Source organism: Grampus griseus (genome assembly GCF_964374135.1).
Source record: "Grampus griseus genome assembly, chromosome: 5".
NCBI lineage: Eukaryota > Metazoa > Chordata > Mammalia > Artiodactyla > Delphinidae > Grampus > Grampus griseus.
This window is the reverse complement of record NC_138998.1, coordinates 71,825,909-71,853,077: the sequence shown is the minus strand read 5'-3', so window position 1 is coordinate 71,853,077 and position 27,169 is coordinate 71,825,909. Positions and strand designations below refer to the sequence as shown.

General features: G+C 36.7%; 1 protein-coding gene across 1 annotated transcript in view; it reads left to right on the top strand.

The window, feature by feature from the left end:
- The window catches only part of PIGX (phosphatidylinositol glycan anchor biosynthesis class X), a gene marked incomplete at its 5' end in the record, with an annotated part of 27,388 nt that extends 219 nt beyond the window's left edge, over positions 1 to 27,169 (top strand). The window contains 6 exons of the mRNA XM_082655308.1: positions 32 to 224; positions 3,102 to 3,165; positions 12,290 to 12,431; positions 21,573 to 21,786; positions 23,688 to 23,788; positions 26,707 to 27,169. Of these exons, the coding sequence (XP_082511434.1) occupies positions 32 to 224; positions 3,102 to 3,165; positions 12,290 to 12,431; positions 21,573 to 21,786; positions 23,688 to 23,788; positions 26,707 to 26,850 (858 nt within the window). The 3' untranslated portion in view covers positions 26,851 to 27,169. The remainder of the gene's footprint in view (positions 1 to 31; positions 225 to 3,101; positions 3,166 to 12,289; positions 12,432 to 21,572; positions 21,787 to 23,687; positions 23,789 to 26,706) is intronic.

The following is a 27,169-nucleotide window of genomic DNA, read 5'->3' as shown; positions in this document are numbered from 1 at the left end:
CGGTCTCTAACTCCGTGACAGCGCGCTCTAGGAGCGGTGTGAGGCGTGTGCAGGTTCCTCCGACCGCAGTTTGTCCCCGCGCGCTCTTCTGGGGCGCGCGTTCTCCGGCGTCCTGGCTACCCCGGCCGTGGCCGTCCGGGCGGTGGCCTGGCTGCTCCTCTGGGAGGTGGCTGGACTCACCTGCTCGCCAGCCATAGCCTTCAACACCACACCCACCGACGCTGGTAAGGGGAAGGGCGGGGCTTCAGGGGTGAGGGCGGGGTTTAGGGCCGAGAGGGTGGGGAGCACTCCAGGCTCCCCAGTACTCTCCCTTCCGCGCTTAACAAAGGTACTTCTCGCGACCCTAGAGCTGTAGGGTGAGCTGCAGGAGGTTAAAAACAAAGGCCGCAAGCTTCCTGCTACTCCCCCCGCCCCGCCCCCCGTCTTCATTGCTTTGTGGCTGCTCCTGGTTCTCTGGAAAGTCGGACTTTGTTCGTGCCCCGGTCTGGGAGGATCCCACATGCCGCGGAGCGACTGGGCCCGTGAGCCATGGCCGCTGGGCTTGCGCGTCCGGAGCCTGTGCTCCCCAACGGCAGAAGCCACAACAGTGAGAGGCCCGCAAACCGCAAAAAAAAAAAAAAAAAAATTGTAAAGTACAGACGTGAAGCGTCTTGGGATGCTCTTGGAATGCGTGAAGCTTCTGACCACTACGGAGCCAGCAAAGTCTAAGCGCCCTATGAGGTGTGCGAACCCCAATCTAGAATACATAGTGTGTGTTGTCCTCGGGGGACGTGGAAAGGGGAGGAAGACTAGTTTCGTTTTACAAACATTTTTGATAATGGACTAGATTGGGCTAGGGTTTCTTTATGACTCAGGGCTGGGCAAGCGAGTTGATTCACTTCTTTGGGCCCGAGTCCGTGGGCAGAAGTGCTGTGCTAGGCGCTGTGGATCCAGCCCTCGTGGAGCTTGCATTGCAGTAGGGGGAGATGTATACAGTGCAGTAGTAATTACAATAAAGTGACAACGTTTGATAGGGAAAGGAAAGTCAGTACAAATCAGGTGAGTTTCTCTGTCTTTAAAACGAGGATATGAGACTAGTATCTGTCAGTCAGTGCAGTTCTGCTTTTGTGTTTACATATTAAGTTCCCAAATTTATTTGAAGAAAGGATTACTAGGCCAAAAAGAATTTTTAAACAACTGGACTTGTATCTGAAGACTTCCAGCACTGACATTTTGTGATTAAAAAGGGGTCAATTGCCAGAGCCAGTTCAGGCCGCAATAACCAACTAAGGTAATATTTAAGAGGAAAAATCTTGAAGGTGCATTCAGATGCAACAAATTCACTTTGAAAATGGTACTTTGAGGACTTCCCTGGTGGTCCGGTGGTTAAGAATCCACCTTCCAATGCAGGGGACTTGGGTTGGATCCCTGGTTAGGGAACTAAGATCCCACATGCCCCGGGGCAACTAATCCCCCATGCTGCAACTACTGAGCCCGCGCACCACAACTAGAGAGAAACCCACGCGACGCGCGGCGAGTTCCTGCATGCCGCAACGAAGGTCCCGTGTGCCATAACTAAGACCCGACACAGCTAAATAAATAAATATTACAAAAAAAAAGAAAGAAAATGGTACCTTTGCCTTAAAAATCATAAATAATCTAGTATTTGCAATACTGTTCGTAAATTAGCTTTTCTACTATCCCAAGATGAATGAAATTTACTATTCTCTAGTGTATATCCTGATAGACTTTAAGCCTATTAATCTGACCTTTTTTTCTAATTAATTTATAGGCAGATATAAACCCTTACCCCCACCTCTATTAAAGTTAAACATTGAAGAAATATCTTGATTTATGCAAGGGATATTCTGTAAGTTGCTTGGGAAAAGATGATATGTGCTTCTCCAAAGCAATTAAGGATTTCTTTAAATAGCTAGGAGAGTGGAAATGCCTTAGGCTTTAAAAGTTGGGCAGATCTTGCTTCTAATCAGTTACTTACCTAGATGTGTGGCCTAAACAGTAACTGTTTATAAGTTAGTTTCCTCCTGTGTACAAAAGGCAATAATATTGCCTGCCTGTTTAGCTAGACTGTGAAAGTTAAAATACATGTGAAAGCCCCAAGTAGAGAATCTGTCATATAGGTATTATTTAATAAATGTTGTCTTTCATACTTTTTTCCTTCCTTCCCTAGTATATTCCAAATGTTTCCATCTCCCTGTCATGTTTTTTTTTTTTTTTTGGATCTTCTCAGGAATACATCTAATGGACTTAGCAACATACAGTAGTGTATGGTTTTTCTGTATGTTTGTTTTAATATTCTTCCCACACACTTCCAGCTTTTGAAAATGGAGTAAAATTCCATAGCAAAGTGCCTGGGCAGAGTTGGTGGTCATTAGTAGCTGAATTTTTAACTTTATGAAACTGACACTGAGTAACAGTTTTAATGTCTGAATTCTGCATGGAGTCAGTATAGTGAGATTTCTGGTTATTGTACGTTTATAAAGGAGCCCTTTGAACCTTTCAAAAGCCTCCAGTTTTTGTTGTTTCTTTAAACTCTTTCAGTGTCTCCACAAGGCATAGTGTACCATCCTCTCAGTTTTTTCTATGTGAGGATGGTAGAATATAGAAGTTACCAGTTTGTATGTGATACTCAGTTTCAGTTAGCTAGGATTAAAATTGAGGTTTCCTGGCTCTTTGGCCATTCTGTTGTTTTTGGTGTCCTGGGATCACCTGAATAAAGTAATATAAATAGCGAACACTTATATAGAGTGCTTGCTATATGGTTGACCCTGTTCTAAGTGCTTCTACATATATTAAATTCTCATGACAACTAGTAGAGAGAGAAACTATATTGCCCAAAGTCACACAGCTGTTAATAGACTGACTGGGGTTTGAAACTAGCCAATCTAACTCCAAAGTCAAGACTTTTAACCCCTATGCTATACTAGAAATAGATTTATATGTAGCTCAAATTGCTTAAGTTTTAAAAGTTTTTGTTTTGTTTTTAGGTTGGTTAGATTTTCCAGGCAATTAAAGCCTATTCAAACTATTATTTTCTGATTATTTAAATATTCTTTCTTTGAGTGCTTATTTTGTTTAAAAAAATCTTTTCATGCTTATAGGCATAAGGGCCACTTGTTCTGAAATTATTTTGAGGCAAGAAGTTTTGAAAGATGGTTTCCACAGGTAAGTTGCCCATTGACTTACACTTACATCAAAATACTGTTTCAATGTAATTTAAAGCAAAAAATCAATAGTTGAAAAATGGATATACTGAAAAAAAATTACTTGCCTTCTTAAAGTTATAAGTGACAGATAATGTGATTCATAGTTTGAAATAATGATTAAAATAACAGTGGAGAAGAGAAGGAGAAAACAAACATTTATTATTTACTACACATATCTATTATATATTTATATAGCCAGACGCTATATATACAGTATTCCGTTTAATCTTCACAGTGGTTGTAAGATAGATGATACCTTTCTTGTATTTCAGATGAGGGACTAGGGCTCAGGGAATTTAAATAATTGTGTAGAGGTTAGGGTGGTAGAGCTCTGATCCAAATTTATAACTATCATACTCCAAGCCACACTCTCAAGTACTAAGATATTATACCACCCAAAATCACTATTTCTAATTTACAAGACTTGGTTCCAAAGACCAAACTATTTCCAAAAAAGAAACTATCCTCAAAAATGAATATTTGCCAGTATTAAAGATATTTAAAAGACTGGTAAAATGTTGTGGAAACTGTTCCATAAGAAATTCCCAAACTTTAAAGCTTCTCAAGGTGGTCACTTTGAAATTATTATCAGATATTTGACTTATAAATTCTGATACATATATTTTTTAAATCCCTTCATTTTATAAGTCACCTTAAACTAAAACAACTCACTCTCCTCACTCTTCAACGTTAGCCTACAAGTGAATGGCTAGAAGGTGTAGTAGAAAGAACTTGTTTTTTCTGTTTGTTTGTTTTTAATTCAGATAAATTTGGCCTCAAAATGTAGCTCTATTATTTAGTATCTGTGTGGCCTTAGTCAAGTTACTTAAGTCATTGCTACCTTACTGATAAAGGTGGACAATGATAGTATTTCCTTATTAGGGTTGTGATGATTAGATGGAGAATATATGGAAAGCTCCTTAATGTAGTGCTTGTCACATAGCACATACCCAGGAAATGTTAGCTATTATTATTATTATTTTTTTTTTTTTTTTTGCGGTACGCGGGCCTCTCACTGTTGTGGCCTCTCCCGTTGCGGAGCACAGGCTCTGGACGCGCAGGCTCAGGGACCATGGCTCACGAGCCCAGCTGCTCCGTGGCATGTGGGGTCTTCACGGACCGGGGCATGAACCCGTGTCCCCTACATCGGCAGGCGGACTCTCAACCACTGCGCCACCAGGGAATCCCAGCTATTATTATTAATAATGAGATAGGTGATCAATCTGGGCAGTACAATTTCAAAGAGGAGGTGTGACTATAAAGTATAAAACTGATTTTGGGAGGGAATTCACTTCTGAAAGGAGTTTTTGACAGAGTTCCAGACACATTTTAAGCAATATCAGGGTAATTATGCCAATTATATAGCTTCTCTCTTTAACATAATTGGAACGTATTTCCAAGAGGAATGGGAGATAACTGATTCCAATAAGGAAGAAAGAAGTAACTGAAGAGACTATCGTGACAACAAAAGTAGCTGTCCAACTCTAAGTACTGAGGATAAAAAGCAGGATATAAAACCAACAGTGAAGAGTGACAGAACCCATAAGAATAGCTTCAGAAACTAGAAATCTCAGAGTTATTTGAGACCTTCAGAAAATGCCGACAATCATTTTTTAAAAAGGCTTTTTTAGTTATGTTTAGAGCAGGTATAGTCTTGAGAGGGTAGATGAAGAAATATTAACATATCATAGAAAGTAGAATTTGTTAGCCCCTCTTATTTCTGTCTTCTTGGTCAAGAAGAATTAATCCCACTCTGGAAAGGGCCAAGTGGTTATTGGTAGTAGGAAACTGAAGTGCAGAAAATGTAAGGGAATTAACTACACAAAAGGGCCTTAATGAATATAAATGAGTTTAGAGTCTCCCCTCTCTGATGAATTATATCTCATTGCAGTAGGAGAACTTGCTTAAACCATTGCTGAACTTCTGTTTGTCATCTTTGGATGATCTGGAAGTTAGTTATTGTAGATTCTGGGCAAAATTCTAGGCCAGATTACTAAAATGATGGTTTGTGAACACAGAATAGAAACTGTTGGTTTCTGGGGACTTGCATGAATAAGCTTTATTACAAGCTTATTTCTTTTATAGAGTTACTGGACAGGTGGATCAGAGGAATGCTACAGCTATAGTATATCTGATTTTCTGTAAGTCTTTTGATGAAATTTACGTGTTATATTTGAGAACAAGATGAAGAATGTGAACTGAAAGGTAACACAGGTGAATAACTTCAGAAAGATTAACAAATACATCCGACATGTTTTGATTAATTGGTTGAATTCATCTTGGAGGGAGGTCCTGAAGAGTCTCTGTCTTTTTAAATATATGTGCTTTTTCTGATGATAAGATATTACATGTTCACAAATACATATATAGTATCCAGAAGAAAAGAGATAATAGATATAGTCTACTTTAGAATATATTTAGAAGAATTAAAGCAATGTATGTATATATATATATATAGATAGGTAGATAGCTGCTCTTGATATTTTATAGAGGCAGAATGAAATAGTGGCTAACAATTTGGGCTCTAGAGTATAACTATTGGAGTTTGAATCTTAGCTCTTGGCTGAGTTACTTAGTCTCTCTGTGCTTTGCTTTCCTTTCCCTCTTTCTTTTCTTGAAAGAGGGAAAATATTTTTGTTTACTCACATGTATATACACAACTTTTGGATTTAATTGATTTTTATATTCTGTGATTAGCTTTTGCATCACTAGAAATGATATTTTGGGGCAAAAATAGAATATAACAATGCCATAGAAACTATTCGGAATTCTTTCAGTGAATGCAAATTATTAGGAAAATAAACTGCTATATGTAAAATTACCTCAGACTACTTTAAAGAATAAAAGCAAAAAGTATCTATAGAGATAGCTGCTCTTGATATTTAATTCTTGGAATTTCTGCTGTGTTCCTAGAGCAATGAGTTCATATAAATTTATTGATTATCTGAGAACCAGAAACTAATATCATACACAAAGCCTGAAAACGTTTCCCCATACTTTTTAAGTTGGAGATGATAATTTTTCTATGAAGAGAGTAACATGGGTATTTTATCCTAGTGCTTTGTTTTCTTACAGGTAAAATAGGAATTATAATAGTACTATTTCATAGTGTTTTTTTTAAATTAATTAATTTAGTTTTGACTGCATTGGGTCTTCGTTGCTGCACGCGGGTTAATTTCTTTAGTTGTGGCAAGCAGGGGCTACTCTTCGTTGGCGGTGTGCCGGCTTCTCATTGCAGTGGCTTCTCTTGTTGCGAAGCACAGGCCCTAGGCGTGTGGGCTTCAGTAGTTGTGGCACACGGGCTCAGTAGTTGTGGCTCGCGGGCTGTAGAGTGCAGGCTTGGTAGTTGTGGCACACAGGCTTAGTTGCTCCGCGGCATGTGGGATCTTCCCCCACCAGGGATTGAACCTGTGTCCTCTGCATTGGCAGGTGGATTCTTAACCACTGCACCACCAGGAAAGCCCCCATAGTGGTTTTTTTAAATAAACTTCATTGAGTTTGACAACTATATACACCCATATAACCATGTAACCAGTCAAAATATAGAACATTTTCATCATCTCCAAAAATACTCATGTGCTACTTGCAGTTATTCTCCCTCACCCATACCCACACTCAGACAATCACTGATCTACTTCTGTTACTAGATAGATTTTCTGGAATTTTATATAAATGAAATCATACAGTATGTAGTTTTTGATATCTGGCTTCTTTCACTCAGCATTATGTCAGTGAGATTTAACGATGTTCTGTATGGTAGTAATTTGTTCTTTTTGTTGCAGAGTACTGAAATTTGTTTATTCATTCACATATCTATGGCATCGGAGTTGTTCCTAGTTTGGGGCTATGGTAAATAAAGCTCTAATGAGCAGTTGTTTACAAGTCTTGGCGTGGACATGTTTTCATTAATTTTGGGTAAATATCAATAAACAGAATTGCTGGATATATGATAGATAAATGTTGAACTTTTTAAGAAACTGCCAAACTGTTTTCCAAAGTGGTTATGCTGTTTTACATTCTCATCAGTAACGTATGAGAGTTCTGTTTCATACATTATGAAACAGGACTTGCCAGCCACGTCCTTGCCAGCACTTGATATGGTCAGTCTTTTTAATTTTAGACTTTCTGGTGCATGTGTAGTGGTATCTCATTGTAATTTTAATTTGTCTTTCCCTGATGAGTAATGATATTGAGCATCTTTTTGTGTGCTTATTGTCCACTAGTATATCTTCCTTTGTGAAGTGTTTTAGTCTTTTTTTTTTAATTGAAGTATAGCTGATTTGCAGTGTTGTGTTAATTTCTGCTGTACAGGAAAGTGATTCAGTTATACATACGTATACATTCTTTTTTATGTTCTTTTCCATTATGTTTATCTGAGGATATTGAATATAGTTCCCTGTGCTATACAGTAGGACCTTGTTGTTTATCTATTCTATATGTAATAGTTTGCATCTGCTAACTCCATACTCCCAGTCCATCCCTTCCCCTTGGCAACTACAAATCTGTTCTCTATGTCTGTGAGTCTGTTTCTGTTTTGTAGGTAGGTTCATTTATGTCATATTTTAGATTCCACATATAAGTGATATCATATTGTATTTGTCTTTCTCTTTCTGACTTGTGAAGTGTCTTAGTCTTTTGTCCATTTTTAAACTGGGTTGTTTGTTATTTTATTATCAAGTTTTAAGAATTCTAATTTTTTTTTTTTGTGTGGTACACGGGCCTCTCACTGTCGAGGCCTTTCCCGTTGTGGAGCACATGCTCCAGACGCGCAGGCTCAGCGGCCATGGCTCATGGGCCCAGCCGCTCCACGGCATGTGGGATCTTCCCGGACCAGGGCACGAACCCATGTCCCCTGCATCAGCAGGCGGACTCTCAACCACTGTGCCACCAGGGAAGCCCCAAGAATTCTAATTTTGATGGAGTATAGTTTATCAAACTTTTTCTTTTGTGGTTCATGGTTTTTGTGTCCTGTGTAAGAAATCCTTGTCTATTCCAGGATCATGGAAATTTTCTTTTAGAAGTGTTATATGGAGTATGATCCATTTTGAATTAATTTTTTTATATACTGTTAGGTAGGGGTTGAGGTTAATTTTCCATATGGATATCCAGTTTATCCAGCATCATTTGGTGAAGGGACTATTCTTTCCTCATCAAATTACCTTGACACATTTGTTGAAAATTAATTACCTTATATGTGAGGATCTATTTGTGTACTGTATTCAAACTATGGCCCATAGGCCAAATCCTGCTCATTTTGTACGCCCTTGAGCTAAAAATGAGCCTGTGCTCCGCAACGCAACGGGAGAGGCCACAACAGTGAGAGGCCCGCGTACCGCAAAAAAAAAAAAAAAAAAAGATAAACTGATAAAAGCTAAACAGATGGAAATACTATATTCATGCATTGGAACATTCATTAATATTAACATATCAGTTCTGTACAAATTGATCTAGAGTTTCAACAGAATCCCAACCAAAATTTTATGAAGCTTTTTTGAAGAAATCTACAAGTTGATTTCAAAAGTTATATGAAAATGCAAAGGGTCTAGAATAACCAAAACAACTTTCAAAAAAAAAGGTGAAGGACTCAGACTTCCTGACTTGAAGATGTAGCATCAAGCTACAACTATTATCAAAATAGTACATTACAGAACATACAGATCAGGGGTTGGCAAACATTTTCTGTAAAGGTCCTAACAGTAAAATTATTTAGGCTTTGTGAGTCATATAAGGCTTCTGTTGAATATTTTTCTTTGCCTTTTTAAAAAACAACCTTTAAAAGTGTAAAAATCATTTTTAGCTCAAGGGTGTACAAAATGAGCAGGATTTGGCCTATGGGCCATAGTTTGAATACAGTACACAAATAGATCCTCACATATAAGGTAATTAATTTTCAACAAATGTGTCAAGGTAATTTGATGAGGAAAGAATAGTCCTTTCACCAAATGATGCTGGATAAACTGGATATCCATATGGAAAATTAACCTCAACCCCTACCTAACAGTATATAAAAAAATTAATTCAAAATGGATCATACTCCATATAACACTTCTAAAAGAAAATTTCCATGATCCTGGAATAGACAAGGATTTCTTACACAGGACACAAAAGCCATGAACCACAAAAGAAAAAGTTTGATAAACTATACTCCATCAAAATTAGAATTCTTGGGGCTTCCCTGGTGGCGCAGTGGCTGAGAGTCCGCCTGCCGATGCAGGGGACACAGGTTCGTGCCCTGGTCCGGGAAGATCCCACAGGCCGCGGAGCGGCTGAGCCCGTGAGCCATGGCCGCTGAGGCTGCGCATCCAGAGCCTGTGCTATGCAACGGGAGAGGCCACAACAGTGAGAGGTCCGCGTACCGCAAAAAAAACAACAAAACAAAACAAAAAACAGCCCAGGTGGTACTCTCTTGAAATTCATGAAAGTGGTCCTTCACAATACGAAGCACCAGGTTTGACATGCCAACAGCAGGCTCTCCCAGAAGTACTAGTTTGTATCAGTGTACTGTATTTTATTTCCAGTGTTTGGCCTGGTGGGTCTTGTTGCTCCTTGATTAGCCATTTTTAAATTTGAAAGAAGTCCCTAATTTCAGTCTCTTAGATCAGTTTCCAGGATGCGAAGTGTCAATTTTTCTCTTTCTGGAACTAAAGGAACCTGAGACCACACATGCAGGGCTGTGGGGCTGAAGCTACCTGGCAGCAGATCCTAGGCATAGCCCGAAGGACAAGAGAGAAGCTGAAGCTGTGGCTTTGGTGGAGGCGGTGTCTCCTCCTCCTGTTGATTTCCAATTTAATTCCATGTGGTTAGAGACCATATTCTGCATGATTTCAGTTCTTTTAAACTTCTATACTTATTGCCCAGCGTATAGTTTTTCTTATGCACTGAGTGTGATCTGTAAATGTTAATTAGATCAACTAAATTGAAGGTTGTCCATGCCTTCTGTATCCTTACTGATTTTCTCTCTACTTGTTCTATCCATTACGGAGAGAAGGGCGTCAAAATCTTTTTCTCTAATTGTGGATTTGTCTGTTTATCCTTGTAGTTCAACCAGTTTTTGCTAAGAAGTAAAATACATGAATACTTTGAAGCTCTGTTTTTAGGTGCATAAAGTACATTTAGGATTATCATATTTTCTTGATGATTGACCCTTTTATTTTTGTGTAATGTCCTTCTTTATCCCTGACAATATTCCTTGTCCTGAAGTCCACTTTTTTTTTTTTTTTTTTTGTGGTACGCGGGCCTCTCACTGCCGCGGCCTCTCCCGCCGAGGAGCACAGGCTCCGGACGCGCAGGCCCAGCGGCCACGGTTCACGGGCCCAGCCGCTCCGCGGCACGCAGGATCCTCCCAGACCAGGGCACGAACCCGCGCCCCCCGCATCGGCAGGCGGACTCTCAATCACTGCGCCACCAGGGAAGCCCCTGAAGTCCACTTTTTAAGTATTAATATAGCCACTCCATATTTATTGTTATTAACATTTGCATACATTTTCCCATCCTTCTACTTTTATCTGTGTTTATACTTAACGTTTCTTGTAGACAGCATATAGTTAAGTGTTGATATTTTATCCAGTCTGTCAATCTCTACATTCTAATTGGAGTGATTAGACTATTTACTTTTAATGTAAATATAGATTTGGTTGGTTTGGTTTAAATCTATCCATCTTGCTACTTTTTTTCTGTGTTTTTTTCTATTTGTCCCATCTAATCTTTTTTATTTTTTCTGCCTTATTTTGAATAAATGGAATATTTTTTAATCATTCCATTTTATCTCCGTTTTTGGCTTATTAACTATACCTCTCTCTTTTTAAAAAATTGTTTGCTTTAGGGTTTACAATTTTAACTTATCATAGTCTACCTTCAAATAATATTATTGTATACCATGAATAATATATGAATCTTATATCAGAATAGTTAACTTCTTTCTCCTCCCCTTTATGCTATTCTTGCTATACTTTTATTAACTTTACATGTTTTGCTTATGTTATAAACACTACCATATATTATTGTTACTTTTGCTCTGAACAGCCAAGTCATATATTTTTTACATTATTATTTATTTTAATTGTGGTAAAATGTCTGTAGCATAAAATTTGCCATCTTAACTGTTTTTAATTGTACACTTCAGTGATATTAAGGACATTCACATTGTTGTGTTACCATCACTACTATCCATCCATAAATCTCTTCATGTTGCAAAACTGAAACTCTGTGCCTCTTAACAATAACTCCCCATTCTTCCCTTCCCCCTGCCCCAGGCAACCACCATTCTATTTCTATCTCTGTGGGAATCTCTGCTGAGCCCTTTGGTCTCTACGCTTTGGTTGGTTGGAATGCAGTGTCTCCCCACCCTCTGCGAAATTTCAGAATTTCTCATCTTTCACTTCCCTTGTAATTCTTTGTCTAGTCTTGTGGAGTTACATCTTACTCACGCTTATTTTAGTATTCAACAAAAACTCAAGGGGACTCCGTTTCTGACTTCTAGAACTCTTTCTACGAAGTTCCTTCCTTTCTGGAACATAGCACTGTGACTTCTAGCTACTTAAGCCTCCCTTATCTTCTGTCTCTGTTTTCTCACTTAAGCAAAACCACTGTGCTTTGGATCTTCTTCCCTGCACTTGGTCCAGAATGGGCCTCCAGACAGAATGCCAGGACAATTATCCATTTAGGTTTATAATCTATTTCAAATTAATATTTGTAGGATGGTATGAGGTAGAGGTCAAGATTCAGTTTTTTTTATATAAATACACAGTTGTTTCAGTACCATTTGCTGAAAAGACAATCTTATCCCCATCAAATTATATTGGCACCTTTATTTTAAAAAGTGTGTGTCTGTTTCTGGACTCCATCCCTTTCCATTGATCTTTGTCTGTTTTCACACTAATACTATATTATGGCTTATGACATGAATTTATGAAAGATCTAATGAGTGGTTCTGATGTGATATAAATATTTCATTTGACTTGATATAATCTTGTTTTGAAAAAGTAATTTGAAATATAGTATTTCTACTAACTTGAATATAACGTTATACTAGCTCATTTAAAAAATGAATGAAGATATTTACTTTAAACATACTTGTCTTACAGAGACCTGTTAATAAAAGTGAAATTTGGAGAGAGCATTGAGGACTTACAGACCTGCCGACTCTTAATTAAACAGTACATCCCGACAGGACTTTTTGTGGATCCGTATGAGTTGGCTTCATTACGAGAGAGAAACATAACAGAGGTACAAGTGTTAGAGGGATTTTTTTTGAGAGAGAAATTATTGTAGGGATGCTATAATTTGGATTAAGGCAAAATAGGTAAGACAACATTGTAGTACTTTTGTATTGATTTTTTTAAAGTGTATAAAGTAACCTTTTAAAGATAGGACGGGAGTATTCTTTATAAAGTGAGTGATACCTGTCATACTTGTCAGTAGTAAGCCAACTAAACTGATGTTGTTAAAGCTTCTGTTTGAGAAGATTAATAGTTAATAAATACTGCTTCAACAACAACTTTGTTAAATTGACATATACCCCAACACCTGTATAATTTGGGTATGGGAGGAAACAAAACAAATATTTATTGGATATCTGAATGACAAATATCTTCTTTTTTTTTTTAAAGGAAGCAAGGTAAAATTAAGCATTATAAGAAAGACTATGTCCCACACCCTTTACATAGATTAATCTTATAACAACCTTGGAAAGATTGCATTCTATAGTTAAGGAAACAGGCACAGAGAGGCCAAATAACTTATCCAGGATCACATAGGCAAATGGAAAAGCCAAGAAAATGAATCCAGGATTGTCTGATTGCAAAGTTGTCGTTCTTTTGGGAAATAAATTTTACTCCTTAGTTAAGGGTTTCGCTAACTTTGATAAGAATCACCTGTGCAGGTTATTGTCTGCCTGGGAACGTTTAATTCAGCAGTTCATATTGGACCCCAAAATCTGTTAATGACTCAAGTGATTCCTGTTAAGAATTTTTGGGGAACACTGTCTTAATTCATAGGATTATAATCTATATATGAATTTCTAAAAGACAAAATGGATACGCTTAGAGTCATTTATGATGGCGGTTCATTTCTAATTGTGGTTTAGGCCAATTTCTTCACCTGTTTTATTTACTTAAGTTTGTTTTTGAGTAGGTAATTACATTCTCATGATTCAAAATTCAGGGGGTGTAAAAATGCATACATGATAAGCTTCCACCTATTTTTTAACCCCCAGTCACCATTTCTTCCTGTGCTCTGGAAATACAGTGTTTTTGGAATCGTAAGTTTCACTCAATCAAAATGTGTTAGGGCTTCTGCCTTGGCCAAGTTGGAGAACAGGGACCAGATTTACTTTCCCACTTGAAACAACCAAGAAATAGACAAAATATATGAAATAATGGAAAAAATAATTGCATATCAGGCAGTGAAGGCAGTGATATCTTAGAGATGGGAAATAAATAAGGTTAGCCCTTCAGTTGTCCTAGCTTTTTGCATGAGAGTTTTCAGGCTGTAGTACTGGGAGGGTAAACCCAAGCAGAGCCTGGTGGGCTTCTTGAGTTGAGGAGATAAAGGTAAGATTTGGGAAAGACCAAAGTCACTAGAATTCACTAGACAGTGTACCAGAGAGGAGAGAACTGCAAAGAGACAAACTGCAGAGATCCTTAGAGGTTCCCCTCAAGCACGTAGTTGAGTATTAATTAGTGCATGCATGTGAGGAAACTGCTTGATGCTGGGAAAAGAACCATATGAAAAAATTAGAGGTAACAGTGTCGCACACTGGCTCAGTTGTAGTGCCTGTTCCCACCAACCAGACTAGGAAAATCCTCGTAATTCACTGGGCATTGGATAGATTAAACAGAAGAACTTTTTCTCAGTAGTGGGGAATACTAAGCCCTAGACTGCACATTGCTTCAGTCCTGCTTAACAAATTTCAAAACCAGGACCTTCCAAAAATCAAACTGTTGCAAGTAAATTTACTGCATTCAAAACAAAGCTCAAGAATATTTATAGGAATGCAGGAATATCTAGCACCCAAAAAGATCAAAATGTCTTGACTCTGATAAAAAGTTTGCAAGGATGCGGGAAAATATGACCTGTAATGAGGAGATCAATGAATCAGTCAAAACTGATGCAGAACTGACCCAGATATTAGAATGAACAGACAGGCCAAGAAAATAGTTATTATAACTGCGTTCCATATGTTCAAAAAGGTAAGTAGAGAAATGGAAGATATATGAAAGGACAGTTGACCTTTTAAAGATTAAGACTACAAAGTGTGAGATGGAAAATATTCTGGATGAAATTAATGGCAGATCAATGCAGAAGAAAAGATTAATGAACTTGAAATCATAGCAATAGAAACTACCAAAAATATAAAAGAGATAAAAAAAGAAATGTAAAAAGTGAGTAGAGCATTAGTGAGTTGTGGGACAACTTCAAGTGGCCCCCACAGTAAGTGTAACTGGGCTGCTTCCAATAGATGTCTGCACCCCTGCATTCATTGCAGCACTGTTTACAATAGCCAGGGTATGGAAACAACCTAGGCATCCATCAATGGATAAACAGACAAAGAAGTGTGAGAGAGAGATATAGATATGAAAATGAGAGCTATATATAAATGTGTATATACATGTGTGTGTATGTGTGTATATATGTGTATATACACATAAATATGTATACACACACAGACACACAGTGGAATGTTATTCAGCCATAAAAAAGAAAATCCTGCCATTTGCAACAGAACACATGAACTGTGAGGGCATTATGCTAGGTAAAATAAGTCAGAGAAAGACAAATATTCTATGATCTCACTTATATGTGGAATCTAAGAAAAACTGAACTCAGAGAGTAGGTTGTTGGTTGCCAGGGGTGAGAATGTGGGGAAAATGGATGAATGTAGTCAAAGAGTACAAACTTCCAGTTATAAGATGAGTAAGTTCTGAAAATCTAATGTACAGCATGGTAACTATAGTTAACGATACTGTATTGTATACTTGAAACTTGCTAAGAGAGTATACTTTAAAAGTACTCACCTCACACACACACACACACACACATACACATAAAGGTAATTATGTGAGGTGATGGATGTGTTAACTAATCTTATTATGGTAATCATTTTGTAGTATATACATATATCAGATCTTCATGTTGTACAGATTAAACCTACACAATGTTGTATGTCAATTATATCTCAGTAAAGCTGGGGGGGAGCTGTAATGGGAGTCCGCAAGGAGAGAGGAAAGAGATGGAGATGGAAAAAATATTTGGAGAAATAATGGCTGAGGGACTTCCCTGGTGGCCCAGTGGTTAAGAATCCTCCTTCCAATGCAGAGGATGCGGGTTCAATCCCTGATTCGGGAACTAAGATCCCACATGCCACGGGACAACTAAGCCTGTGCACCATAACTGGTGAGCCTGCATGCCTCAACTAGAGAGCCTGTGTGCCACAAACTATAGAGCCCACGCTCTCTAGAGCCTGCGTGCCACAACTAAAGAGCCCATGCACTCTGGAACCCATGTACCACAACTAGAGAGAAGCCTGCGCGCTGCAATGAAGAGCCTGCGTGCCATAACGAAAGATCCTACATGCCACAGTGAAGATCTGGTGTGTCGCAAGTAAGACCCAACGCAGCCAGAAAGAAAGAAATAATGGCTGAGAAATTTTCAAATTTGATGAAAACTATAAACCCACATATCTACAATGCTCAAGTACAAGAAATATGAAGGAAACTACACCAAGGTACATGATAATCAAATTGTTTAAAACAATGATAATGAGAAAATCTTAAAAGCATCAAGATGAAAAAACCACATGTAAAATACAGAGGACCAAAGATAAGAATAACAGCAGATTTCTTGTCAAAAATAATGCAAACAAGAAAATGGAGTAGCATCATCTTTAAAGTATTGAAAAAAACCTGTGAATTTAGAATTCTGTAGCCAGTGAAAATACCTTTCAAGGTGAAGGTGAAATAAAGACTTTTTCAGACGTACAGGCTGAAAGAATTCATTACCATCAGAGCTCCAATACAAGAAATGTTAGAAGAGGTCCTTCAGGCAGAAGGAAAATGATACCAAATGAAATCTATATGTACACCAAGGAAAGACTAGCACTTGAAATATAACTACTGGGTAAATATGACTTTTTTCTCTTATTATTTAAATTTTTCCAAGATAATTGACAAAAAATAATAACAATGTAGTGTAGCCATTCTTAACCATGTCTAAGAATAAAATGTATGATAGCACTATCACAAAAGCTGGGAAGTGAAAAATGAAATACACTTTTGTAAGGTTGTTATACTAAATATAAGGCAGTTTAATATCACTTGAAGGTAGACTCTGCTACATTAAAGATGTTTACTGTAAACCCTAAAGTAACCACAAAAATGACAAAATAGAGTTGTAGTTAATATGCCAGCAAAGCAGATTAAATGGAACTATAAAAAACATTCAGTTACCCGGAAAGAAGGCAGAGAAAGAAGATAAAGGGAACAAAAAATAGACGTAAGATATAGAGAACAAGATGAATTAAACTTAACCATATCAATAAGCGTATTAAGTGTAAATGTCTAAATATCTCCATTGAAAGTCAGAGATTTTCAGATTGGATAAGAAAGCAAGACCCAACTGTATGTTGCATACAAGAAATGAACTTTAAATTTTAAAACAAAAGATAGAACATGCTCACACTGATCAAAAGAAAGCTGAAGTGGCTATATTAATATTAGGCAAAGGGATTTCAGAGCCAAGACTATCACCAGTGCTAAGGAGGGTCATTTTGATAAAGGGATCAACTAATCAGAAGGAAATAATAATCCTAAACATTTATGCCACTAATAACAGAGATTCAAAATGCACAAAGAAAAACTGGTAGAACTGTAAGGTGAAATAGATGAATCCACAGTTATAGTTGGAGATTTTGGTACCCTTCTCTCAATAATTGACATAATAAGTAGACAGAAAATTGATAAGGTTATGGAAGATTTGAACAAAACTATCAACCAGCTTGACCTAATTAGCATTCATGGAACACTCCACCTGACAACAATAGAATACACGTTCTTTTTTTAGGTGTACATGGAATATTTACCAAGATAGATCACTCTAGGCCATAAAACAAGCCTCAATAAATTTAGAAGAATTCAAGATGTGCCAAGAATATTCTCTGACTACAGAGGAATTCCGTTATAAATAAAGAAAAGAAAGCTCTCTAGAAAACCCTCAAACATTTGGGAACTAATTAGCATACTTCTAAGAAATCCATGGTCAAACGAGAAATCAAAAGGGAAATAAAGAATTTTGAGCTGAATGGAAATGAAAATACAAAATATCAGAACTAGTGGGGTACTGCTAAAGCTGTGTTTAGAGGGAAATTTGTAGCACTAAAATGCCTATTTTAGAAAGAAGAGAGGTCTCAGTCAGTGTTTTCAGCTAAGCCTCCTTAATCTATGAAAAGAAGAGCACATGAAACCAAAGTAGAAGAATATAAATAGTGAAGATCATAGCAGAAATTAATGTACTAGAAAACAGAAACACAATAGGGAAAGCCAGTGAAACCAAAAACTTGTTCTTTAAGAGGGATAAAATTGATAGACCCTTAGCCAGACTGATTATAAAAAAAATAAGTACTGTTAGAATTAACATCCCTGTGTCAGAAAAGTATTGTACATTTCATTTTTTATAAAGTTTTACATTTTTAGATTGTACAAGTTATTCAAAGATACCAATTACTGTGTCTTAATTGGGGAATGTTTGGGGTTGTTTTGAAAGAGCTCTAGCCTGTGAGAGAAAGATCTGTTGAATGTTACAGATATGGTACAAAAGTTTTATAGCTTAATTCATTTAACTTTGCTCTGGTGGTTTATGACACGTGTAGTTGAGTGTTGTCATGAAAAAGTGTAGGTCCATGTCTGTTAACCAGTGCATGTTGCTCTAGGATTAATTTTTGATACATAATTTCAATTTCTTGATAACATTCTATTGCTATTGTTTTATCATGGTGAAAGTGGAACAATGAATTGTGACTTTTGTGGATCAGCGTAGAGTCACTGGACTTTTTGGGGTTGCACTGATGGTTTGGCACGTGTTTGGGAGATTTACCAACATCTAGCTATTGTCTAGATCACTTTTGGTTGTCAGGTTATGATTTTCAAAAATATTTCTCTATTATTTTGAATCTAAAGTGATACACATACCTGTAACTCTCTTGAGATTTTGATCACCTCTCAATCGGTATACCTATTTGTACATTTCCCCCTCTTCCCTATTGTAGCTAGGTGTCAAGAAATTCATAGCCTAAACTCCTGAGTTGGCTCCAGGACCTCAGACTGTTGTTTGTGGACTAGCTTCTGCTGGTTCTTAGTTGATCTTGGTTTAAAATGGATTTGGGTCTCTGTTGAGGTTCATTAAAAAGAAATTATCCCCATTTAAAATTTTGAGACATAATTCACATGACATAAAATTCACCCTTTGGAAATGTGTAATTTAGTAGTTTTTAGTATATTCATAAAGTTGTACAACCATCACCACTATCTAATTCCAGATATTTTCATTACTTGCAAAAGAAAAACCCCTATAAGGCTGATGTTTGAGATTCAGATACCCAGAATAAAATTTTTTGAACCGTCACCAAATAATCCTTTGACCAACAGGGCCCTACCTGTTGTTCTGGCCCTACCAGAATGCCGTGTAGCAATTTGCCTCATTTTCATTATATCCCAGCTTAAATTCATATTAAAAATATTCTCAATTTTTGGCAAGTGACCATATTTTTATTTCTATGGAAAAATAAGCAATAAACAAACAAAAATAAACAAAACAGCTCAATAATTAGAGAAGCTGAAGATCATAGTACCATCATAAATTCTAAATAGCACAATCAGGAATATACTTTATGTTAGTTCTACTTATTACACTTAATTTTCAACTAGATAAACATGGGCGATTTTATATTATTTAACCTAATTGAATAGGAGAGTGAGTTTGACCTGGCTTTGAATCTTGTCTCCTTTACTTACTAGCTACAGTATATTGTTTATCCACCCTGATACTTTGTTTGCTCATTTATATAATGGGGCTAAGAGTTCCTACCTGATAGGGTTCTTGTGAAAATTAAAGGAGATAACATATATAAACCACTTGGTGAAATACCTAAGTACTCAAAGAAAGTTATCTTTATTATCTTGTCATCTGTGTTGACAAGATAGAACATTTGGGCTTATGTGTTATTTTGATTTGTAACTAGTTGTACCCAAAGAGAGTTTATTAATAAATTTCTAGCAGGAGGTCTCTAGTAAGATTCCTTAGGGGTTTGCTCTTATGATCCTCCTGGTCAACATTTTTATCCTTAGATAAAAATACAAAAGACACAGTTATCAAGTTCATAAATGTTACATTAATGCTGGTTGACAGATTCGGATTTCAATTAAATCTCAATAGCCTAGAAAAAATGGACTGTAGCCAGAAAGATAAATTTAATAGAGAGAGATATAAAGCCCTGCATTTAATTAGTAAAACATCAATTACTCGATAAAATAGGATGGGAGTTATTTAAAGTTTTGTGCAAAAAGTTCAAATGAAAAATATAGGGATGAATAGGCAGAGCACAGGGTCTGTGAAACTATTCTGTATGATACTGTAATGATGAATACATGTCACTTTACATTTGTGAAAAATCCATAGAATATACAATGTAAAGAGTGAACCCTAACTTAAACTATGGACTTTAGTTAATAATAATGTTCATCAGTTGTAACAAATGTACCAAACTGTTGTTAATAATAGAAAAAACTCTGAGTGTGTGTGGGAGCTGTGGGGAGTATGTGGGAATGCTGTTATTTTCTGCTCAGTTTTTCTGTAAACCTAAAACTGCTCTAAAAAATGAAATCTATTAATTAAAAAAAATAGATAGTATATAGATATGTGTCACACTGAAATGAGGCTGCTAAAAAGCTAATGCAATTTTTACACCTAGAAACTGAAAAAAAAAAAAGCTAATGCAATTTTTGCTAAAGAAGGTAGTGTTGCTACTATTTCCTCTGAGTATTTTGAAAGGCAACTGATACGATGCATGGTTTAGACACCATGTCATGAGAAACCAAGAAAACTGCATATTTCTTTGGGGAGGAGAAAACTTAGTGGGGGCAGTGTGGTTGCCTTCTGGTGTATAAGGGACCCTTAGTAAAACAGAGGACATATTTATTGCAGATATTGTAAGCATCGACAATTGGTGAATTATTATGGGTCAGAGCATCAAGTTTCTACTAATAAAAAAGGAATAATTTTAACAGTACATAAAGTGAGATGACTCAAAGTAATGAACTCCCTTCCAGTCATTGAAAGCATTAAAATAGTGGCTGGATACTTGATAAATACTCTCATTGGAACAGTGGTTTAACTTGATTACCTCCAGGTTCCTTATGGCTCAAGATTATATAATTCCTTGATCTTTACCAATAAGTTCTGTTACTCCTGTGATGAACAGAGAAGAAACAACATGTGAAAATATAGCACTTGGTATCACTGTCAAATAGAAGAATTAGAATGCTCGCTGTGGTGGGTGGAAGTTAATGCTATTTTTTTCTCTTTCCATAAAGAATCTAGAGAAAACTTGCATGTGTGTATGCATACACACACACACGAACACAGATTATGTATACAATGTTGATATACATGTGTATGTGTGTGCATATGTATATATGTGTGGTTTCATACATAAATGTGTATGTATGTGTATATGGATACGTTTGTAAGTTAGGACTAATTTCTGCCACATGTGCAGTTTTACTTTCGGTGTAGAATACTTATTTTAAAATGTTTTTTACCATATTATTTTTTAAAAGAATCATTTACCATTTTTTCCATTAACTTTTTATGCCCAGTATGGAAAGAGTGCTGACCTTTGCTTAGACTTCCTGACCACAGTGCTCTATCTTACTCACTACCATCTTACTTCTGTGAAGAACAGGAAATTAGCAGAATGACACCAATCATTTTAACCCAATACTGGGTTAACTGTTTTTGTCATAGGTTTCATACTTATTGAATAATGCTATGTTTATTCATGAAATTTCTTTTCTTGGTAGCTGTGTAGTTACCTAAACAAAGGTTGATAAGGAAATTACATAGAAATTTTTATTATGGGGAAATTTCACACCCCAGAGTATAATTTCCTCAGTTTACTTTTAGTAAATGTTATTAAACACACATGATATCTTGTGTTTTCTACTTAAAATTGAGGATGGAAGGGGAATGGAAATTGTTTATAAGGGGGGTGTTTTGACATTTTTGCTCATCTATATAACAATCTTCTGGTTTTATTTATTTTTTAATCTTCCTCATTCATTTCTTCTGGACTAATATTTGTTTTCTTTTTGACAGGCAGTGATGGTTTCAGAAAATTTTAATATAGAGGCTCCCAACTATTTGTCCAAGGAGTCTGAAGTTCTCATTTATGCCAGACAGGATTCACAGTGCATTGACTGTTTCCAAGCTTTTTTGCCTGTGCATTATCGCTATCATCGGCCACATAGTAAAGATGGAGAAACCTTTATTGTGCTCAATAACCCAGATTTATTGATGTATTGTGACCAAGGTAAGGATTGCAAGTCTTTTTGGAGAGTTGAAAATAAAATTAAAGGTATAATGATAAGTCTGAAGTCAAGGATGGTGATAACAAAATCATGTTTCTTTTTTCTTTCTTTTAAACTTTTTGATTGTAAAATAAAGCACAGATATAGAAAAACTTCACAAATATATAGTTTAGTGACTTATTAGAAGGCAGATACCCAGGTAACTACCACCCAGGTCAAGAAACAGAACTTTGCCAGCTGCCCGAGCAGCAGCCCCGGGTGTCCTGTCCCAATCTCCTTTCCTGTAAGAGTAACACACTCTCCTGACTTTTAATCACTTCCTTATGTTTTTTTATACTTTTATCACTCAAGTGGGCGTTCTTAGACACTGTAGCTTAGCCTTGCCATTTTAAAAAATGTTATTTCCATTAAGTCTCTTAATTTACAGATTTCCCCTCTATCTCCTTTAAAAAAAAATTTATCTGTTGAAGAACCGGGGTCATTTGAGACCCTATCACTGTTGGGGTTTGGGTGATTATACTCATTAGTTCATCTGACTTCTTTATTACTTGGAAATTGGCAGCTGGCTCGAGAGGTGTGATGAGATTCAGGTTTGATTCTTTTGGCCAGACTATAGGCGGTGATGTGATCTTTTATGAGTGGGCATATAATGTCTGGTTGTTTCTTTATTCAGCCATTGATCCTTATTACTCCTTTGCTGCTTTCTGTTTCTTCATACTGATACTGCAGGATTTGTAGCTGTTAGTGCTTTGTGTCCACTCACATGTATTTTGGTGTTTAAGGGGGATACTTTTTCACCTAGTTTTGTTGTAAAAGTTGTCTATGAGTTATTGGTTTTGTGTGTGATTGTTTTTTCTGTTTTTATGTGTGGATTTTTTTTTTTTTGGCTGTGTTGGGTCTTTGTTGCTGCATGCGGGCTTTCTCTAGTTGTGGCGAGCAGGGGCTACTCTTCATTGCAGTGCGTGAGCTTCTCATTGCGGTGGCTTCTCTTTGTTGCAGAGCACGGGCTCTAGGCACGAGGGCTTCAGTAGTTGTGGCTCACGGGCTCTAGAGCTCAGGCTCAGTAGTTGTGGTGCGTGGGCTTAGTTGCTCCGCGGCATGTGGGATCTTCCTGGGCCAGGGCTCGAACCCGTGTCCCCTGCTTTGGCAGGTGGATTCTTAACCACTGCACCACCAGGGAAGTCCCTATGTGTGGATTTTAGTAAATTTAAAAACTATGCTCTCATCATTTTCAGTCTTCCTACAGTCAAGACTTTAAGAAGCCCCTTTCAGATTTTGGTTCTTCGTGTCTCCAAACAGAAGTCAGTAGCACTGTTACTAAAGATTGGCAGATAGAAAGTTTTTAATCATACATTTGCTGTCATCATATATTTCATGATGAGAAAACTTAAAAAGTATTCAACTGTGTTAGCTTTGTTTATCCAACCTAGTTTTCTGTTTCTTTTCATGGTACATTTTACCTACCCTAAATAAACTTTGGAAAAGTGCTCCCTCCCAAGAGAGCAGCTGGGGTTCTGGAACTGTTCATTTTTTTGGTCTGAGTATTCTTTACATGAGTGTGTTTTCTCTACGGAAATTTAACAAGTTGTAGGTTTAGGATCTGTTTATTCTTCTGAGATATGTTATACTTCAAAAAAAGTTTAAGTTAAAAAAAAATGGCCCCTGGTGTAGTGGGATTTGTTAAGAAGTCATGCTCAACTTCTATGCAGTCTTTGTAATTTTATAATTTCCTAGCCATCCACTTAGAACAGGCTATTAAAATAGAAGAGCACATGATAGTTGGGTCCAAATCATGTGCATTGTGTATTAAAATATTTGAATACTCATATCCCAACATGAAAGACTGGCCTAGCCTCTAGTCCAGATCAGTTTTCTGATACGGTGTTCTACCACTTTTTCTCAGAGTTTCCAATTTTGAAATGCTGGGCTCAGTCAGAAGTGACAGCTCCTTGTGCTTTGAACAGAAAGGATAACTGCCAATGGAACAATATGAAATATAAATCAGTAAGTTAATATTTTATGTTGTTTTAGGTCATGCGGCCTCATATAAAACTCTTTCTATAATGTTTCTGCCACGTTTAAGGGATTAACATTTTATATTCTATCATAGAAAGCTGTTTTTTGTTTGTTTTTAATGTTGTTTCTTTGTTACTAATAGCAACAGTCATAGAATCATTTAATTTGGGGGATGGGGTTTTAGAGTTAGTCCCAATGCCTCATTGATCCAGAGCTTAAGTATAGCTGATGGGCTTTTTAAAAGTGTGGAATGGTAAAGAAAAACAGTGGTGTGTCCATCTGATTTTAATCAATAAAACTTCACTTTATTTAGAACTTTTTATTAATTTTTGAGCAACAAAATGAATTAGTTGACTTTATTATATTACACAGAACAAGTGAAAAAAGGAAAGTAAAACTCTAAAGTTGTATCATTTCAACTGTGGTTAAGTTTCTAGACAGTTATATTGTTATTATAAATCTAAATCTAGGCTGTTTCAGGCCATTTTTGGTGTTTTAGCCTCCCAACTTGTTTTCAGTTATTAAATTAGGTAAGTATTAGTACTTCATTAACACTGGCTTTGTCTAAGGAGTCTGTAGTTTTCTACTTACCCTCTTGAGCTAACATAGTCTACTTTCCTTTCTTCAGATTGGTAAGTCTTTGTACAACATATCTCTTTTCTTTCCCTCTTTTTTTCTGTTCTTTTGTTACTCTTTTAAGAGCTGCCTTTTAACTGATGCTTGTAGTATCTGAATTTCTCTTTGTTCCTAATTCTCTTTAAGGCCTGTTTTCTTTGGTTGAATGCCACAATCTGTGTCATTATTTTTACAATTTATTTTTACAAAGAGTCAAATGAGTTTGCAACAAAAATAAAAAAAATTTAAAAATTTAAACTAGCAGACAACATAACTGTCAATCAGATAAACATAAAGCAGATTTGTTCATATGTGTGGATATTTGGATTTGAAGTGTTTTCCTTGTAGTTGCTTAGAAGTATGTTTACCAGCTAATTCAGAAAACCACTACTGACAGGGAAGCCCTACTGCAAAGCCTATTATTTTGTATTGGAGAAACTTCTTTGAACAGACAGTTGGCAACATGTATGATTGTGCTAATATGTTATGCAACATAAATTTGCTTTTGAGATTTCTATTGCCATAGAGTACCTGGATTTTTTTCAAACTCTAAAGTACATCTGGAGAATTACATTTGATTTTCTTATGTGAATGAAGAGTATGATTAGTATTTATACTATTTATGATGTATTGGTTTAAAAAATAGGTGGTGTGCATTGCTACACAATAAAAAATCACTCTATTAAAACATTTTGAATTCAGTTCTCTTTAAGACCATGTAACTTGACATAGGAGGTCATAATTAAATACTTTGATTTTTTTCTTTGTTACATTTCTTGTTTATATATACCAGAAAAATAGGTGACCATTACTAAGATGGTGAACTGTACTAAGGCTTGTTTGAAAATGCCATTATTTGAAAGATGCTTTTAGATGGCACTTTGCTACAGACTGTGTTGGTAACTTTTTTTTTGCATGTGAAAGTGTAATCCATGCATTTATAAAAAGAAACCAAAAATAAAAGAATTCCCAAGTTACCTAAATTTTAATGTTTCTTAAAACTTTTTTTTTTTTTTTTTTTTTTTTTTTGCGGTACGCGGGCCTCTCACTGTTGTGGCCTCTCCCATTGCGGAGCAACAGGCTCCGGACGCGCAGGCTCAGCTGCCATGGCTCACGGACCCAGCCGCTCCGCGGCAATGTGGGATCTTCCCGGACCGGGGCACGAACCTGCGTCCCCTGCATCGGCAGGCGGACTCTCAACCACTGCGCCAGCAGGGAAGCCCCAAACCTATTTTTAAACCATAAAACTTACCAGAGTTTCTAATTGAACCCCTTTATCTTCAAAACCAAATAGAAAATAGAAACCAAGTTGAACATAGGAGAACTTTTGTATTGCTAGTCAGTATTGCAACTACTTGGATGTTTTAAAAACAGTAAAGGACACATTCAATTGTGTAATTTGTGAATAACAAACTTAAAAAAATTTTTTTTGGCTGCATTGGGTCTTCGTTGCTGCACGTGGGCTTTCTCTAGTTGCGGCGAGCAGGGACTACTCTTCGTTGCGGTGCACAGGCTTCTCATTGCAGTGTCTTCTTTTGTTGTGGAGCAAGGCTCTAGATGTGCGGGCTTCAGTAGTTGCAGCATGCGGGCTCGGTAGTTGCAGCACATGGGCCCTAGAGCATGTGGACTTCAGTAGTTGCGGTGCATGGGTTCAGTAGTCGTGGTGTGCGGGCTCTAGAGTGCAGGCTCTGTAGTTGTGGCACACGGGCTTAGGTGCTCTGCGACACGTGGGATCTTCCCGCACCAGGGATAGAACCTGTGTCCGCTGCATTGGCAGGTGGAGTCTTAATCACTGAGCCACCAGGGAAGTCCTAACAAACTTTTAAAAGCTGTTTGAGGAGAGAAACAGCAAAACAGGAAAGAATGGATCCTTTAGTTTTATTGTTGTTTTAATGTTTTTCCTTTAGGGCTTTAACTTCTAGATTATTCTGTATTCTAATATGAAACATAGTAAGAGGAAGTAAATGTTTATATTGATTACAGAGGTGACATTAGGATATAGCTAGTATTTTTTAACAATATACTCAACTCTATGTAAAAAGCAGAAAAAGTCAAAGCTAATGAGAATTTAAGAATTATTATGGGAATTGAGTCTGATTCTGTTAAATTAACTGAAATGTTGAATTTAAAAGAATCATTCAAATAATAATGTTATATGTAGTATAGCAATGGCTGAAAGATATTTAAAAGAAAAAAGAAAAAGTTAAAATTAAAAATCAAAGAAGCAGTGGTTTCGCCTTAGGACATTGATCTTAAATGTCTTTAACTTCTCTATCCATCTCTCTCCCTAGGTATATAAGAATGCGAATCTACAGGTTCCAGTGGGACTGACCATACATACCTCTTTAGTATGTTCTGTGACTCTGTTTATTACCATCTTGTGTTCTACTTTAATCCTTGTGGCTGTTTTCAAATATGGCCGTTTTTCCCTATGAGTTTTATGTAGTTAAACGCTTTCCATAAACCTAAATAAGACCTATTCATTTGTGACTAGAAGTGTTCTAGAATTGTCATTACTTTTTTCTTTCATCTTCATTTATGGCTAATATTATGTTTACTAGAGGAAATTCTGGATGATTCTCAGCTAATTTCAAAATTCAGTGCTCTGTTGTGTCGACCTCTCATAATCCTCAAGCATCAAGTGCCAATAGAGGAAACTTAATTCTGTTAAATTAATATTTATCTTGTGAGAAGTGACTTTATCTTCATTTGTGTTATAAATGAGTACTTTATGTATTAGAGACAAATTATCGC